Here is a 14,329-nt window from a genome sequence, read left to right as displayed (position 1 = left end):
AGTGGTGCTATCATAGCTCACTTGACCTCCCAGGCTCAGGTGGTCCTCCCACCTCAGCCTCCCAAGCTGCTGGGACTACAGATATTCACCACCATGCCTGGCTAATTTTTAAATTTTTAAAATTATTCATTTATTTGAGAGACGGAGTCTTGCTCTGTCACCCAGGCTGGAGTACAGTGGTTTGATCTTGGCTCACTGCAATCTCTGCCTCCCAGGTTCAAGCCATTCTCCTGCCTCAGCTTCCCAAGTAGCTGGGACTACAGGTGTGCACCACCACGCCCAGCTAATTTTTGTATTTTTTTTAGTAGAGATGGTGTTTCACTATATGTTGGCCAGGCTGGTCTCAAACTCCTGATCTCAGGTGATCCACCTGCCTTGGCCTCCCAAAGTGCTGGGATTACTGGCATGAGTCACTGTGCCCAGCCTAATTTTTAAATTTTTTTGTAGAGACAGGGTCTTACTATGTTGCCCAGGCTGGTCTTGAGCAACCGGCCTCAAGCAAATGATCTTCCCACCTTGGCCTCCCAAAGTGGTTACAGGCATGAGCCACTGTGCCCAGCCTTGGTCTTCTTTAAATGGCTGTCAGAGGTCTGGAAATCTGCCATAGCCCTTTAGCCTAAGGCTTTGGTGTTTGTGAAAGTACAATCCCAGAGTTAAGGAGAGTGCTTTGAACTGCTACTGACCATGAATTATTCATGGAAAATTAAAGTTCCAGGTTGGAGGGAGAGCAGGCAGTGTGGAGGGCAGGGCGCGGCTACGGCAGGAGGATGAAGCAGGTCTTCTACTTCTCTCTTCCTGAGGCCCAAACCTTCTGCTTAGAATAACTGAACAGCTGTGGAGCCAGTCCAAGGACTCTGGGTGGCCTTGCCCTGCCAAGCAGGACACCCTCTTTTGGCAGATGCCCCATTTGCCTGGCACCCCAGGTGGCTGCCCCATCAAATGGCACTAACATCACAGGCATCTGGAGAGGCGCTGAGCTCCAAAAGCAGGGGCCTTAAGAAGAGGGAGGCCTTGCAACTGATTCTGTAATAAGGAGAGAACAAAGAGATGGCACGGCTGTGTGCTTCCCCTGAGCACTGGATAGAAATCACTAGTTTTGAACCCATCAAAGATAAGGTCAGGTCTCTATGCCAGCTGGGTGCCACTGAGGCCTAGATTAATAATAATCCTTATGTCAGCTGTGGAATCTATTGCCTCTATATACTCCTGCAAACATGGGTAGAAAAACTAGACCTGATATCTTTTTAAAAAATATGAATTCAATCAAACATTTGTGTTCATTTCATCAGAAAAGTTTAGAAACTGAATCGTGAAGGTGATTATTTTAAAATGCAGGAATGACAAACTTTTCAACACTACAATTATTTAAATAGCCTAGTTCTGAGTAGCAATGACTTGAAAAAGCGAGTATTTGCTGGCACTCCTGAAGATAAACTCTATTGATCTTTAGTTCCAAAGTGCATTTTTTAAAAGATTGAACCTCTGTTACAAAGAGGTGAAATGCTGAAAGCTAGAATTCAAAAGATAGTAAACTGAAGCTTAAGAATTAAACCCAAACCCAAAACTCTGACTAAATATTTGGAGAGCTCTTTATGTAAAAGAAATTGAAGGATCAGAAGACCTGGATTCGGGGCCCAGCTTTGCCACGAAAAAAGTCAACCAATATTTATGAAGGATTTACTATAAGCCAGTGCTGCACCAGGGGCTGCGGAGGGCCGCTGGGGTCCTGGGAGGGCTCTGCTGGGTTGTCTGGTGAGCACAGCAAGTCTCGAGCCTGTCTTGCCACCCATTCTGATCTGATCTGTTCTCCTGGCCCTTAGAGTCAGCTTTCTAAATCCAAGTCCCACCAAGAAACTCAGTCCCTCTCATGCAGCACACAATCCGTGAACCTTCTCTCTCCTTGCACGATCTTCCATGGAGCCTATGCTCAAAAGACAGTGGCCTCCTTGGGTTTCCCCGAGCGGGCAATGCTGTTTTCTACTTCCAGGCATTTGCATGTGATATTCTCTCTGCTCAGGATTCCCTCTCCTGCTGTCTGTGCAGATAATCCTATCCTTTCATGGCCAGTTCCAGCTTCTCTTGTGAAAACACTTTGCAAGCAGAGTTACTTGTTTCCTCCTTTGGGCTCTCACTGCGCCTGCCTTGTTTATTTATCCAGCCACTAGATCTGTATTGTGCTTCTACTGTGGGCCAGCTCTGGGCTCTGAGCTGGGGACACAGCAGGAACTCAGACTTCTTCTCTGCTGGTGGTGTTTACAGGCTGGAGGGAAGACCCAGTACCGATGATGTCAGGAGGATTTGTTTCCAGATCTTCCTGCTGCTCCAGGGCAGTGACCATGGCCTATCCACTTTCAAGTCCCTATTGTCCAGCAGAGGGTCTAGCACATAGGAGATGCCCAAGACGGAGGACTGCCATGCTCCTGCACCTCCACCCCGCCTGGGAATCACAGCCGCAGGCCCTCAAGTGCTGCAATGCTGTCCACCAGGCAGGCCACTCTTGTGCTTTCAGCCCCTCCCTTGCAGAGGACACCTTTCCAAGGTGCTCTGTGGATCTGACTCTTTCAAAACTTGTCCACAAGCTGCTGCTGATCCAGAGCAAACCTTGCATGGCCAGGTGGCACCCCCAGAAACGGCCGGCTGAGGAGGCCAGCTGTGTACCTCAGGGAGCCCCGCTGTTCTTTCTTCCACACAATGCATCCAACAGCTGCCTAGGCCCATGGCTTTCAGGCACGCTTGCATCCAGGGCAGATAGGAACAAGGGGGCTGGAAAGCCAGGGCTTCACATACCAATCTTAGCACAAAGGAACTTTTTCTTCGGTGTTCTAGCCTGAGGCCAGTGGCCAATCATGAAGTCTTTCTCTCATCTCTGGAGATCACAAACACCTGTGGCCTGTGTCATGTGGCACAAAGAGAGAAGCAGAGGGAGGGTTCCTGCTCTACTCAATTTTTCTGGTTTTGGGGTTTCTTTTGTATTTTTGGTTTCCTTTGGTTGTTGGCAACAATTGTGCCTCTGCCTCTTTGGGCTGCTCTTTGTGGTTTAAATACAGCAATTGAGAAAGGAATAATAGGCATTTGCAATAGCTAGTGGGTCAAACACCAGAATTTTTGGGGGAAAACCTCTAGCAGTTAGGCAAGTATATATGAGTCAGTATTTTTTAAAATTAATTTATTTATTTTTTGAGACAGAGGTTTACTCTTATCACCTAGGCTGGAGTGCAATGGCACAATCTTGGCTCACTGCAACCTCTGCCTCCTGGGTTCAAGCAATTCTCCTGCCTCAGCCTCCCGAGTAGCTGGGACTACAAGCTCCTGCCACCACACCCAGCTAATTTTTTTGTATTTTTAGTAGAGATGGGGTTTTGCCATGTTGGCCAGGCTGGTCTTGAACTCCTAAGCTTAGGTGATCCACCCGCCTTGGCCTCCCAAAGTGCTGGGATTACAGCCATGAGCCACCGTGCCCGTCCCAAGTCAGTATTTTTCTTTTTTTTTTTTGAGACGGAGTCTCGCTCTGTCGACCAGGCTGGAGTGCAGTGGTTGGATCTCAGCTCACTGCAAGCTCCACCTCCCGGGTTCATGCCATTCTCCTGCCTCAGCCTCCCGAGGAGCTGTGACTACAGGCGCCCACCACCTCGCCCGGCTAATTTTTTGTGTTTTTTAGTAGAGACGGGGTTTCACCGTGTTAGCCAGGATGGTCTTGATCTCCTGACCTCGTGATCCGCCTGTCTCGGCCTCCCAAAGTGCTGGGATTACAGGCTTGAGCCACCGCGCCCGGCCTACAAGTCAGTATTTTCAAGGAAATTTTATACACAAGCATTTTGAAAGAGTATGTAAAAGTTTGAAATGGTCTCCTCCTTCATATAGTCCCCCAACCAATTGGTGGACGTTGTTGGCATGGAGACAGAAATAATAACAGTACCTACATCTAGTGTTACCCTTGCAATCAGCCTGTGGGCAAAAGTTAGGGGAGCTGGGGATGAAGAAATTGGGGCTGTGCAGTGTGTGGGCTCAGGGATGGGAAGCTGCCTGTTGATTAAGTTGTTTCACACAGAATTCCTGGGCTCACCGGAGGCCTTCTATCAGCTGTTTAACTTCTGCCTGTGACTTCAAGTAAGTCATCTTTTCTTCCTGAAGGAATAGCAGAGCACTTCCATCCTGATAGATCCATTTGTCTCCCATCAGATTTATTCCTGCCCCAAATTCAGGGATCAAATGTCTATTTGTTACCATATACAGTCACCGGACTCCGCTTTCTTACAATGCAAAAGGAAAAATCCCAAATTATAAAAGATGTAGATTAAAGTTCTTTCCTGCCATTGCAGCTGCAGTGGTACTGCCCTAACTGCCCTCGGGCTGGGGAAGGGACGAAGGGCCTAGTCACTGTGCTGGCACCTCCAGCACACCACAGCCACCATACAGAGAGGGGTTCAGTCTCTCTTCCCTGTGAGCCCCCCCCGCCGCACTCCTCAAGAAGTAGAGTCCCCAACTCAGGCCAGCAGTGCAGCCTCCCTACCCCTTGGCTGAACACTCCCAGTGTTCACTCCCATCCAGACCAGCAGCTTAGCAGTTCTCTGAGGTGCAGCTCCTAGAGGCAACTGAGAGTTCCTTGGCCATTGCCACTGCCACCGCAAGGATGCTGCCTTGCTGCCCTTGGAGTGGGAAAGGAGCAAAGACCCTGCGTGCTTCAACCATACTGCCAGCAAGCTGCAGTTGCCCTAAGGAGAAGAGGCCAGGCTGTCTCCCCTGGGACCCACCCACTCACCCTGCTCATCACCAGAAAGGGTCCCCTCCACTTAGGTCCACAGCACAGCTGCCCCAGCCCAGGCCAATCGCAATGATTGATCGTGGCTCTGCATCTCTTGCTGGGTGAAGCCCCACGACAGAAGTGAAAGGCCTTCTGCTACAACCACTGCTAAGGGCCCTTCCTCTGCTTCCAATATAGGGACAGAATATAAAGCCTGAGCTTACCCCAGAGCTGCAGTGGGCAGCCCGGGAGTGCCAAGCTGAGATCTGCAGCCAGCACCTAAGTGGGAGAGGAGCCTACACCTCAGAACACTGAGAGGGCATACAGCTGCAAATATGTGGAAATGCCGAGGAGCCACATGGCTGAGGAAGAGCCCACCTGCTGGCCATTATGCTTAAGTGCCATCGACTGTATCAAAGCCCAAAACTTCAACACCAAAAACCGAAAAACAACAACAACAACAACAACAAAAACAACACTTTGCTAATATACTCCCCATGTGAAACCAAGGACAATAATTAACTATAAATAAAGACCTTGTACAAAGCCTTGGTCCTCTGGAAACATCCAGAAAAGTCTAGTGACTGTACTCAACTTACACCACAGTTAAAGGACCACCAGCCCACACAGATGAGAACGAGCCAGCCCAAGAACTCTGGCAACTCAAATAGCCAGAGTGTCTTCTTTCCAAACAATTGCACTAGTTTCCCAGCAAGAGTTCTTAACCAGGCTGAAATGACTGAAAGACAGAAGTAGAATTCAGAGTATGGATAGCAACAAAGATTATTGAGATCTAGGAGAAAGTTGAAATCCAATCCAAGGGATCTAGGAATTGCAATAAAATGATACAGAAGCTGACAGACGAAAGAGTCATAAAAAAGGACCAAACTGATCTGAGAAAGATGAAAAACATACTATAAGAATTTCATAATGAAATCACAAGTATTAACAGCAGAACATACCAAGCTGAGGAAGGAATCTCACAGCTTTAAGACTGGCTCTGAAATAACTCAGTCAGATAAAAATAAAGAAAAAAGAATGAATAAAACCTTTGAGAAATATGGACTTACGTAAAGAGACCAAATCAACGACTCTTTGGTGTCCCTGAAAGAGACAGGGAAAAAGCAAGCAACTTGGAAAACTATTTCAGGATATCATACATGTAAACTTCCCCAACCTTGCTAGAGAGGCTGACATTAAAATTCAGGAAATGAAGAGAACTCCTGCAAAATAATACACAAGAAGAATATCCACAAGACACATAATCATCAGATTCTCCAAGATGAAAATGAGAGAAACAATGTTAAAAAATGTAGAGAGAAGAGGCAGTTCACCTACAAAGGGAACCCTATTAGGTTAACAGCATATCTTTCAGCAGAAACCCTAAAAGTCAGAAGAGATTGGGCTATGTTCAGCATTCTTAAAGAAAAGAATTTCCAAACAAGAATTTCATATCCAGCCAAACTAAGCTTCATAAATGAGGGAGAAATAAGATCCTTTTCAAAGCAAATGTTGAGGAATTCCTTGCCACCAGACCTACATTAAAAGAGATCCTGAAAAGAGCACTAAATATGGAAAGGAAGGACTATTACCATCCACTACAAAAACACACTTAAGTACACAGACCAGTGACTCTATAAAGCAACCACACAAACAAGCCTGCATAATAACCAGCTAACAATGTGATGACAAGATCAAATCTGCACATATCAATACTAACTTTGAATGTAAATGGGAAATGCCCCAATTAAAAGGCATAGGGTCGGCTGGGCATGGTGGCCCACACCTGTAATCCCAGCACTTTGGGAGGCCCAGGTGGGCATATCACTTGAGGCCAGGAGCTTGAGACCAGCCTGGCCAACATGGAGAAAGCCCAAATCTACTAAAAATGCAAAAAATGAGCTGGGCATGGTGGTGTGTGCCTGTAGTTCCAGATACTTAGGAGGCTGAGGTGGGTGAATTGCTTGAACCTGGGAGCCAGAGGTTGCACCAAACTGAGATTGTGCCACTGCATTCCAGCCTGGGTGACAGCGCAAGACCTTGTTTAAAAAAAAAAAAAAAAAAAAAGATGGCACAGAGTGGCAACCTGGATAAAGAAGCAAGACCCAATGACCCAATGGTATGCTGTCTTCAAGGGACCCATCTCAAAAGCAGTGACACCCATAGGCTCAAAATGAAGGGATGGAGAAAAATCTACCAAGCAAATGGAAAACAGAATAAAAGCAGGGGTTACTATCCTAATTTCAGACAAAACAGACTTTAAACCAACAGAGATTAAAAAAAAAAAAAAAGACAAAGAAGGGCATTACATAATGGCAAAGCATTCAATTCAAAGCAAGAAACTAACTATCCTAAATATATATGCACCTAACACAGAGTACCTAGATTTATAAAGCAAGCGATTAGAGACCTAACAAAGAGACTTAGACTGCCCACACAATAATAGTGAGCAGCCTCCAACACCCCACTGACAGTATTAGATCTTAAGGCATAAATTTTTTTTTTTTTTTTTTTTTTTTTTCTTTTTTTTTTTTTTTTTTTTTTTGAGACAGAGTCTTGCTCTGTCACCCAGGCTGGAGTGCAGTGGCCGGATCTCGGCTCACTGCCAGCTCTGCTTCCAGGGTTCAGGCCATTCTCCTGACTCAGCCTCCAGAGTAGCTGGGACTACAGGCGCTCGCCACCTCGCCCAGCTAGTTTTTTTGTATTTTTTAGTAGAGATGGGGTTTCACCGTGTTAGCCAGGATGGTCTCGATCTCCTGACCTCGTGATCCGCCCGTCTCGGCCTCCCAAAGTGCTGGGATTACAAGCTTGAGCCACCGCGCCCGGCCGAGGCATAAAATTAACAAAGATATTCAGGACCTGAATTCAATACTGGACCAAATGGACCTAACACAAACATCTATAGAACCCTCTACCCCAAAACAAGAGAATATACATTCTTCTGATTGACACATAGCACATACTCTTAAATTGACCACACGATCAGACATAAAACAATCCTCAGTAAATTAAAAAAAAAAAATCATACCAACTATACTTTCAAGCCATAGCACAAGAAAAATAAAAATCAATACTTTAAAAAATTGCTGAAAATCATACAATTACATAGAAAATTAAACAGCCTGTTCCTGAATAACTTTAGGGTAAATAATGAAATCCAGGCAGAAATCAAGAAGTTCTTTGAAACTAATGAGAACAAAGATGCAACATACCAGAATCTCTGGGGCACAGCTAAGGTAGTGTTAAGATGGAAGTTTACAGCACTAAATGGCCACATGAAAAAGTAAGAAGGATCTCAAATTAACAACCTAACATCATAACTAGAGGAATTAGAGAGGCAAAGAAAAACCAATCCCAAAACTACTAGAAGACAGAAATAACCAAAATCAGTGCTGAACTGAAGGGAATTAAGAAACAAACAAAAAAACCTACAAAACATCAATAGATCCAGGAGTTGGTTCTTTGAAAAAATTAATAAGATAGACTGCTAGCTAGACTAATAAAAAAAGGAGAGAAATCCAAATTAACACAATTAGAAATGGCAAAGGGGGCATTACCGCTTACCTCCACAGAAATACAAAAAACCCCCCAAAAACCCAGAGAGTACTATGAACACCTCTATGCAGGCAAACTAGAAAATCTAGAAGAAATTGATAAATTCCTGGACACATACAACCTCCCAAGACTGAACCAAGAAGAAACTGAATCCCTGAACAGATTAGTAATGAGCTCCAAAATTGAAGCAGTAATAAAAATCTTACTAACCAAAAAAAGCCCAGGACCAGATGGATTCACAGCTGAATTCTACCAGATGTATAAAAAGCTGGTACCATTCCTACTGAAACTGTTCCAAAAAATTGAGGAGGAGGTACTCTTCCTCAACTCATTCTGAGGCCAGCATCATCCTGATACCAAAACCTGGCAGAGATGCAACAGCAACAAAAAAAGAAAACCCCAGGCCAATATCCCAAATGAACATAGAAGCAAAAATCCTCAAGAAAATACTAATAAACTAAATCTAGCAGCACATCAAAAAGTTAATCCACCAAGATCAAGTAGACTTTATCCTTGGGATGCAAGGTTGGTTCAACATACACAGATGAGTAAATGTGATTAATCACATAAACAGAACTAAAAAATTTCCTTAAAAACACAAAATTATCTCAATAGATGCAGAAAAGGCTGTCAATAAAATTCAACATTTCTTCATGTTAAAAACCCTCAATAAACTAGGCATTGAAGGAACATACTTCAAAATAACAAGAGCCATCTGTGACAAACCCACAGCTGACATCATACTGAATGGGCAAAAGTTGGAAGCATTCACCTTGAAAGCTGGCACAAGATAAGGATGTCCTCTCTTATCACTCCTATTCAACATAGTACTGGAAGTCCTGTCCAGAGCAGTCAGGGGGAAGAAATAAAAGGCATTCAGATAAGAACAGAGAAGGAAGTCAAACTCTCCCTGTTGGCAGATGACATTATTCCACATCTGGAAAACCCCAGAGTCTCTGCCCAAAAGCTCCTTGATCTGATAAACAACTTCAGTAAAGTTTCAGGATATAAAATTAATGTATGAAACTCACTAGCATTCCTGTACACCAACAACATCCAAACAAAGAGCCAAATCAGGAACACAATCCCGTTCACAGTTGCCAAAAAAAGAATAAAAAACCTAGGCATACAGGTAACCAGGAGGTGAAAGATTTCTACAATAAGAGTTACAAAACACTGCCAGAAATCAGAGATGACACATACAAATGGAAAACCATTCCATGCTTATGGGCAGAAAGAATCAATATCAGTCAGGCACGGTGGCTCATGCCTGTAATCCCAGCACTTTGGGAGGCCAAGGTGGGTGGATCACGAGGTCAGGAGATGGAGACCATCCTGGCTAACATTGTGAAACCCCCTCTCTACTGAAAATACAAAAAATTCGCCAAGTGTGGTGGCGGGCGCCTGTAGTCCCAGCTACTCGGGAGGCTGAGGCAGGAGAATGGTGTGAACCTGGGAGGCAGAGCTTGAAGTGAGCCAAGATCACACTATTGCACTCCAGCCTGGGCTACAGAGTGAGACTCTGTCTCAAAAAAAAAAAAAATCAATATCATTAAAATGGCCATACTGCCAAAAGCAATTTACAGATTCAATGCTATTTCTATCAAAGTACCAATGACATTCTTCACAAAATTCAAAAAGATTATTTTAAAGTTCATATGGAACCAAAAAAGAGCCAGAACAGCTAAGGCAATCCTAAGCAAAAAGAACAAAGCTGGAAGCATCTCATTAGCTGACTTCAAACTATACTACAAGGCTATTGTAACCAAAACAGCATGTTTTACTCTGGTATAAAACAGACACATTGTTATTAGTCCATTCTCACACTGCTAGGAAGAAATAACCAAGACTGGGTAATTTATAAAGGAAAGAGGTTTAATTGACTCACAGTTCCACATGACTGGAGAAGCCTCAGGAAATTTACAATCATAGTGGAAGGCAAAGAGAAGCAGGCACCTTCTTCACAAGGGCGGCAGGACAGAGTGAGTGCAAGCAGGGGAAATGCCAGATGCTTATAAAACCATCAGATCTCGTGAGACTCACTCACTATCACAAGAACAGCATAGGGGAAACCACCCTCATGATTCAATCACCTCCACCTGGTCCTGCCCTTGACCCATGGGGATTATGGCGATTGCAATTCACGATGAGATTTGGGTGAGGACACAAAACCTAACTATATCACACATAGACCAATGGAGCAGAATAGAGATCCCAGAAATAATGGTACACACCTACAACCATCTGATCATTGACAAACCTGACAAAAACAATGGGGGAAAGGATTCCCTATTCAATAAATAGTGCTAGGCTAACTGGCTAGTCACAGACAGAAGATTGAAACTGGGCCCCTTCCTTACACCACGTATAAAATCAATTTAAGATGGATTAAAGACTTAAATGTAAAATCTAAAACTATAAAAACTCTGGGAGATAGCTTAGGAAATGCCATTCTGGACATAGGACCTGGCAAAGATTTATGATGAAGATACCAATAGCAGTTGCAACAAAAACAAAAATTGACAAATGAGACCTAATTAAACTAAGAGTTGTTGCACTGCAAAGAAACTATCAACAGACTAAATAGACAATCTACAGAATTGGAGAGAATATTTGCAGACTAAGCATCTGACAAAGGTCTCACATCCATAATCTGTAAGGAGCTTAAATGAATTTACAAGAAAAAAACCCATTAAAAAGTGGGCAAAGGACATGAACAGACATTTTTAAAAGAAGATATACATGTGGTTAACAAATATATAAAAAAAGTTCAACATCATTAATCATTAGAGAAATGCAAATGAAAACTACAACGAGATACCATCTCACACCAGCAGAATGGTTATCATTTAAAAGTAAAAAAATAACAGATGTGGGCTGGCTGCCGTGGCTCACGCCTGTAATCCCAGCACTTTGGGAGCCCGAGGCAGGCAGATCACCTGAGGTTCAGGAGTTCGAGACCAGCCTGGCCAACGTGGTAAAACCCCATCTTTACTAAAAATACAAAAATTAGCCAGGTGTGGTACCAGGTGCCTGTAATCCCAGCTACTTGGGAGACTGAAGCATGAGAATCACTTGAACCTGGGAGGCGGAGGTGGCAGTGAGCCAAGATCATGCCATTGAGCTCCAGCCTAGGTGACAAGAGTGAAACTCCATCTCAAAAACAAACCAAACAAACAAAAAACAGATACTGGAGAGGATGCAAAGAAAAGGGAATGAAGGGACTGCTTATACACTCTTGGTGAGAGTGTAAATTAGTTCAGCCATTGTGGAAAGCAGTGTGGCGATTCCTCAAAGAACTTAAAATAGAATTACCATTCAGCCCAGCAATCCCATTTTTGGGTATATACCCAAAGAAATATAAACCATTCTACCATAAGGACACACACACATGTATGTTCACTGCAGCACTATTCACAATAACAAAGGCATGGAATTAACCTCAATGTTCATCAGTGGTAGACTGGATAAAGGAAATGTGGTACATATACACCATGGAATACTATGCGGCCAAAAAAGAATGAGATCATGTTCTCTGTAGCAACATGGACGGAGCTGGAGGTCATTACCCTAAGCAGTCTAATGCGGGAACAGAAGGCCAAGTACTATATGTTTTCACTTACAAGTGGGAGCTAAATGATGAGAACACATGGACACAAAGACACAAAGACACATAGACATCACCCACTGGGGCCTACTTGAGGGTAGAGGGTGGGAGTGGGGAGAGGATCAGAAAAAATACCTGTGGGGTACTAGGCTTAGAACCTGGGTGATGAAATAATCTGTGTACTAAACCTCCATGACACACAGTTTACAATAAGAAACCTGCACATGTACCTCTGAACCCAAAATAAAAGCTAAAAATAAAATTCTTTCCTTATGGAAGGATTCAGAACAGTGGCATTGCCTGGTGGATTTCAGTTTCATAAACCATTAACCAGCTGATAGAATGCCTGCCAGAGTGGTAGGAAGCTCTACTAAGAGGAGTCAGTTGGAATGAAAATGAAGCAACTCTCTGCATTAGGATGTAAGTCGCAGGGCAAATGTGCTTTGCTTTAGACTCAAGTCTCTGTCACTATTCTATTGCATTTGCTGGAGTACAGCTGTTGGATGCTACCAACACACAGCTGGTGGATCTAACAAATCTTAAATGCTCATAACGCTCATTTTACTTGTGCTCTGTAACATTTAGGACATAAACTACCCAACCTTGGAATAGCTAAGCTGTCATGAAAGAAGATGGTTATTTTAAGAGCCATTGAATATAATCTCTGCGCTTACAGTCTGAAACTTCCAAGCCCACAGGAAAATATTAACAATGATCAGATGTTAGACAAGTCAACTCCTTTTATTTTAACTGTTTGGGAAAAAAGTAGAGTAAATTCTGGTCTGTCTATATACACTGGTTTGGTTTCCACTGGAGAATTAAAATGTGAATATTTTCTTAGTAATATATTGGATGGCAGCAACTTTTTCTTTATGAATTCTTATATACAGATATGCACAGGAAGACTCATGAAGAGGCGGGGCCCCCAGTCCTCCTCTTCCAGTTAAAATCCTTAGTATGTCCGTTTGTCTTACACATTTTTCTTCAAGGATGGAAATGGATGCCTGAGGAGGGGCTCATTTGGGCAGCTTCAAACCCAAGCCACATGCCGGCAAAGCCTGGAGCATCTCCTCTGCTTAGTCCCCTAGCCATCACAGGAGGAGCAAAGAAGGCCTGCCAAGTCAGAAGCAAGAGAGCGAGGAACATGGAGAGGTGGGGGAGGCCAGGGACAGGGCAGGCCCCAGGCAGCCAAGTAGTGAGTCCTGCAAGGAATGAAAGAAACATGGCGTTCCAGGCCTAGTTTGCATTTTCCTAATCATTCACTCAACGCCTATGAGTGTTGAGAGTTCTCTGGTGGGCAAAAGGGAGCTGGTGCTTGCCTTCAAGGAATTTACAGTCTGGTGGAGGGCATATATTAATTAAATAATCACACAACGAAATGCATTGTTGCACACTGTGTATGTTTTAGTTAGAGAGCAGGAGAGTCCACCTGGGGCAGGAACTCTTCCCAGAAGCAGCAGCGTCTGAGCCAGGATGTGGAGGCTCATAGAGTAGGGTTTCCCTAGACAGTGTGTGTGGGGCTGTGCACGCTCGCTGGGAGCAGGGAGCCAGGCACTTCGGGCACAGGGGGCAGCTTGTGTCCTGGTTCCAGGACAGGAGGGAGATGTCATATTGAGGACATGGAGGGAGACCAGTGTGACCGGAGCATAGTGTGAGTAGGAGATCTGAGAGAGGAGGAAGGCAGGAGCTAGGTCACACAGAGCCTTGTAGCCACATCTGGGACGCTGGCCTTCATTCTGAGTGCAAAAGGAAGCTGTGACTGTTAATTTTATGTGTCAACTTGGCTCAGCCATGTACCAGTTGTTCGGTCAACCACCAGTCTAAATGTTGCCATGAAGATATTTTTTAGATGAGATTAACATTTAAATCAGCAGACTTTGAGTAAAGCAGCTTACTCTCCCTAATGAGGGTGGGCCTCCTCCAGTCAGGTGCTGATCTTCAGAGCAAATACTGAGCGCCCCTGAGGTAGAAGCAATTGTCAGGACTGCACGGTAGAAACCCCGCCTGCTTCCAGCCTGCTGCCCTGCAGGATTCAGGCTCAAGGTGGCAACACCAACTCACCTGACTTTCCAGTCTACTGGCCTGCCCTGTAGATTCCAGACTTGCCAACCCCACAATCAGAAGAAGCCAATTCCTAAAATAAACCTGTCTCTTCTCTGCCCCCCATACATATATTCTGTTTCTCCAGATATTTCTCTAGAGAGCAGTGAATAATACAGAGGCCAAGAAGGGTTCTGTATTGTGTGGTAAAGTGATCAGGTAGGCAATGAAGTCATATCACATCAACTGCAGTATCAAATACAAATCGGCTAGGGAAGAAAGAATGGATCTATGCCCACTTAGGAGGAATTTGGAATACAAGTTGGAGACGATGTTAGCTTGAAATAGGGTGGTGGCCCTGGTGATGGAGAGAAGGAGATACAGTC

General features: G+C 44.3%; 1 protein-coding gene across 1 annotated transcript in view; it reads right to left on the bottom strand.

Moving 5' to 3' along the window:
• Positions 1–5,842, bottom strand: part of LOC108522834 (probable palmitoyltransferase ZDHHC14) — a gene marked incomplete at its 5' end in the record, with an annotated part of 95,347 nt that extends 89,505 nt beyond the window's left edge. Inside the window, one exon of the mRNA XM_017863275.1 lies at positions 5,812–5,842. Within this exon, the coding sequence (XP_017718764.1) occupies positions 5,812–5,842 (31 nt within the window). The remainder of the gene's footprint in view (positions 1–5,811) is intronic.
• Between the last annotated feature and the right edge of the window lie 8,487 nt (positions 5,843–14,329).

Source organism: Rhinopithecus bieti, unplaced genomic scaffold (assembly GCF_001698545.2).
Source record: "Rhinopithecus bieti isolate Rb0 unplaced genomic scaffold, ASM169854v2 scaffold_70525, whole genome shotgun sequence".
Classification (NCBI taxonomy): Eukaryota; Metazoa; Chordata; class Mammalia; order Primates; family Cercopithecidae; genus Rhinopithecus; species Rhinopithecus bieti.
Note: the sequence above shows the minus strand (reverse complement) of the source record. Positions and strands in the feature narration are given on the sequence as shown.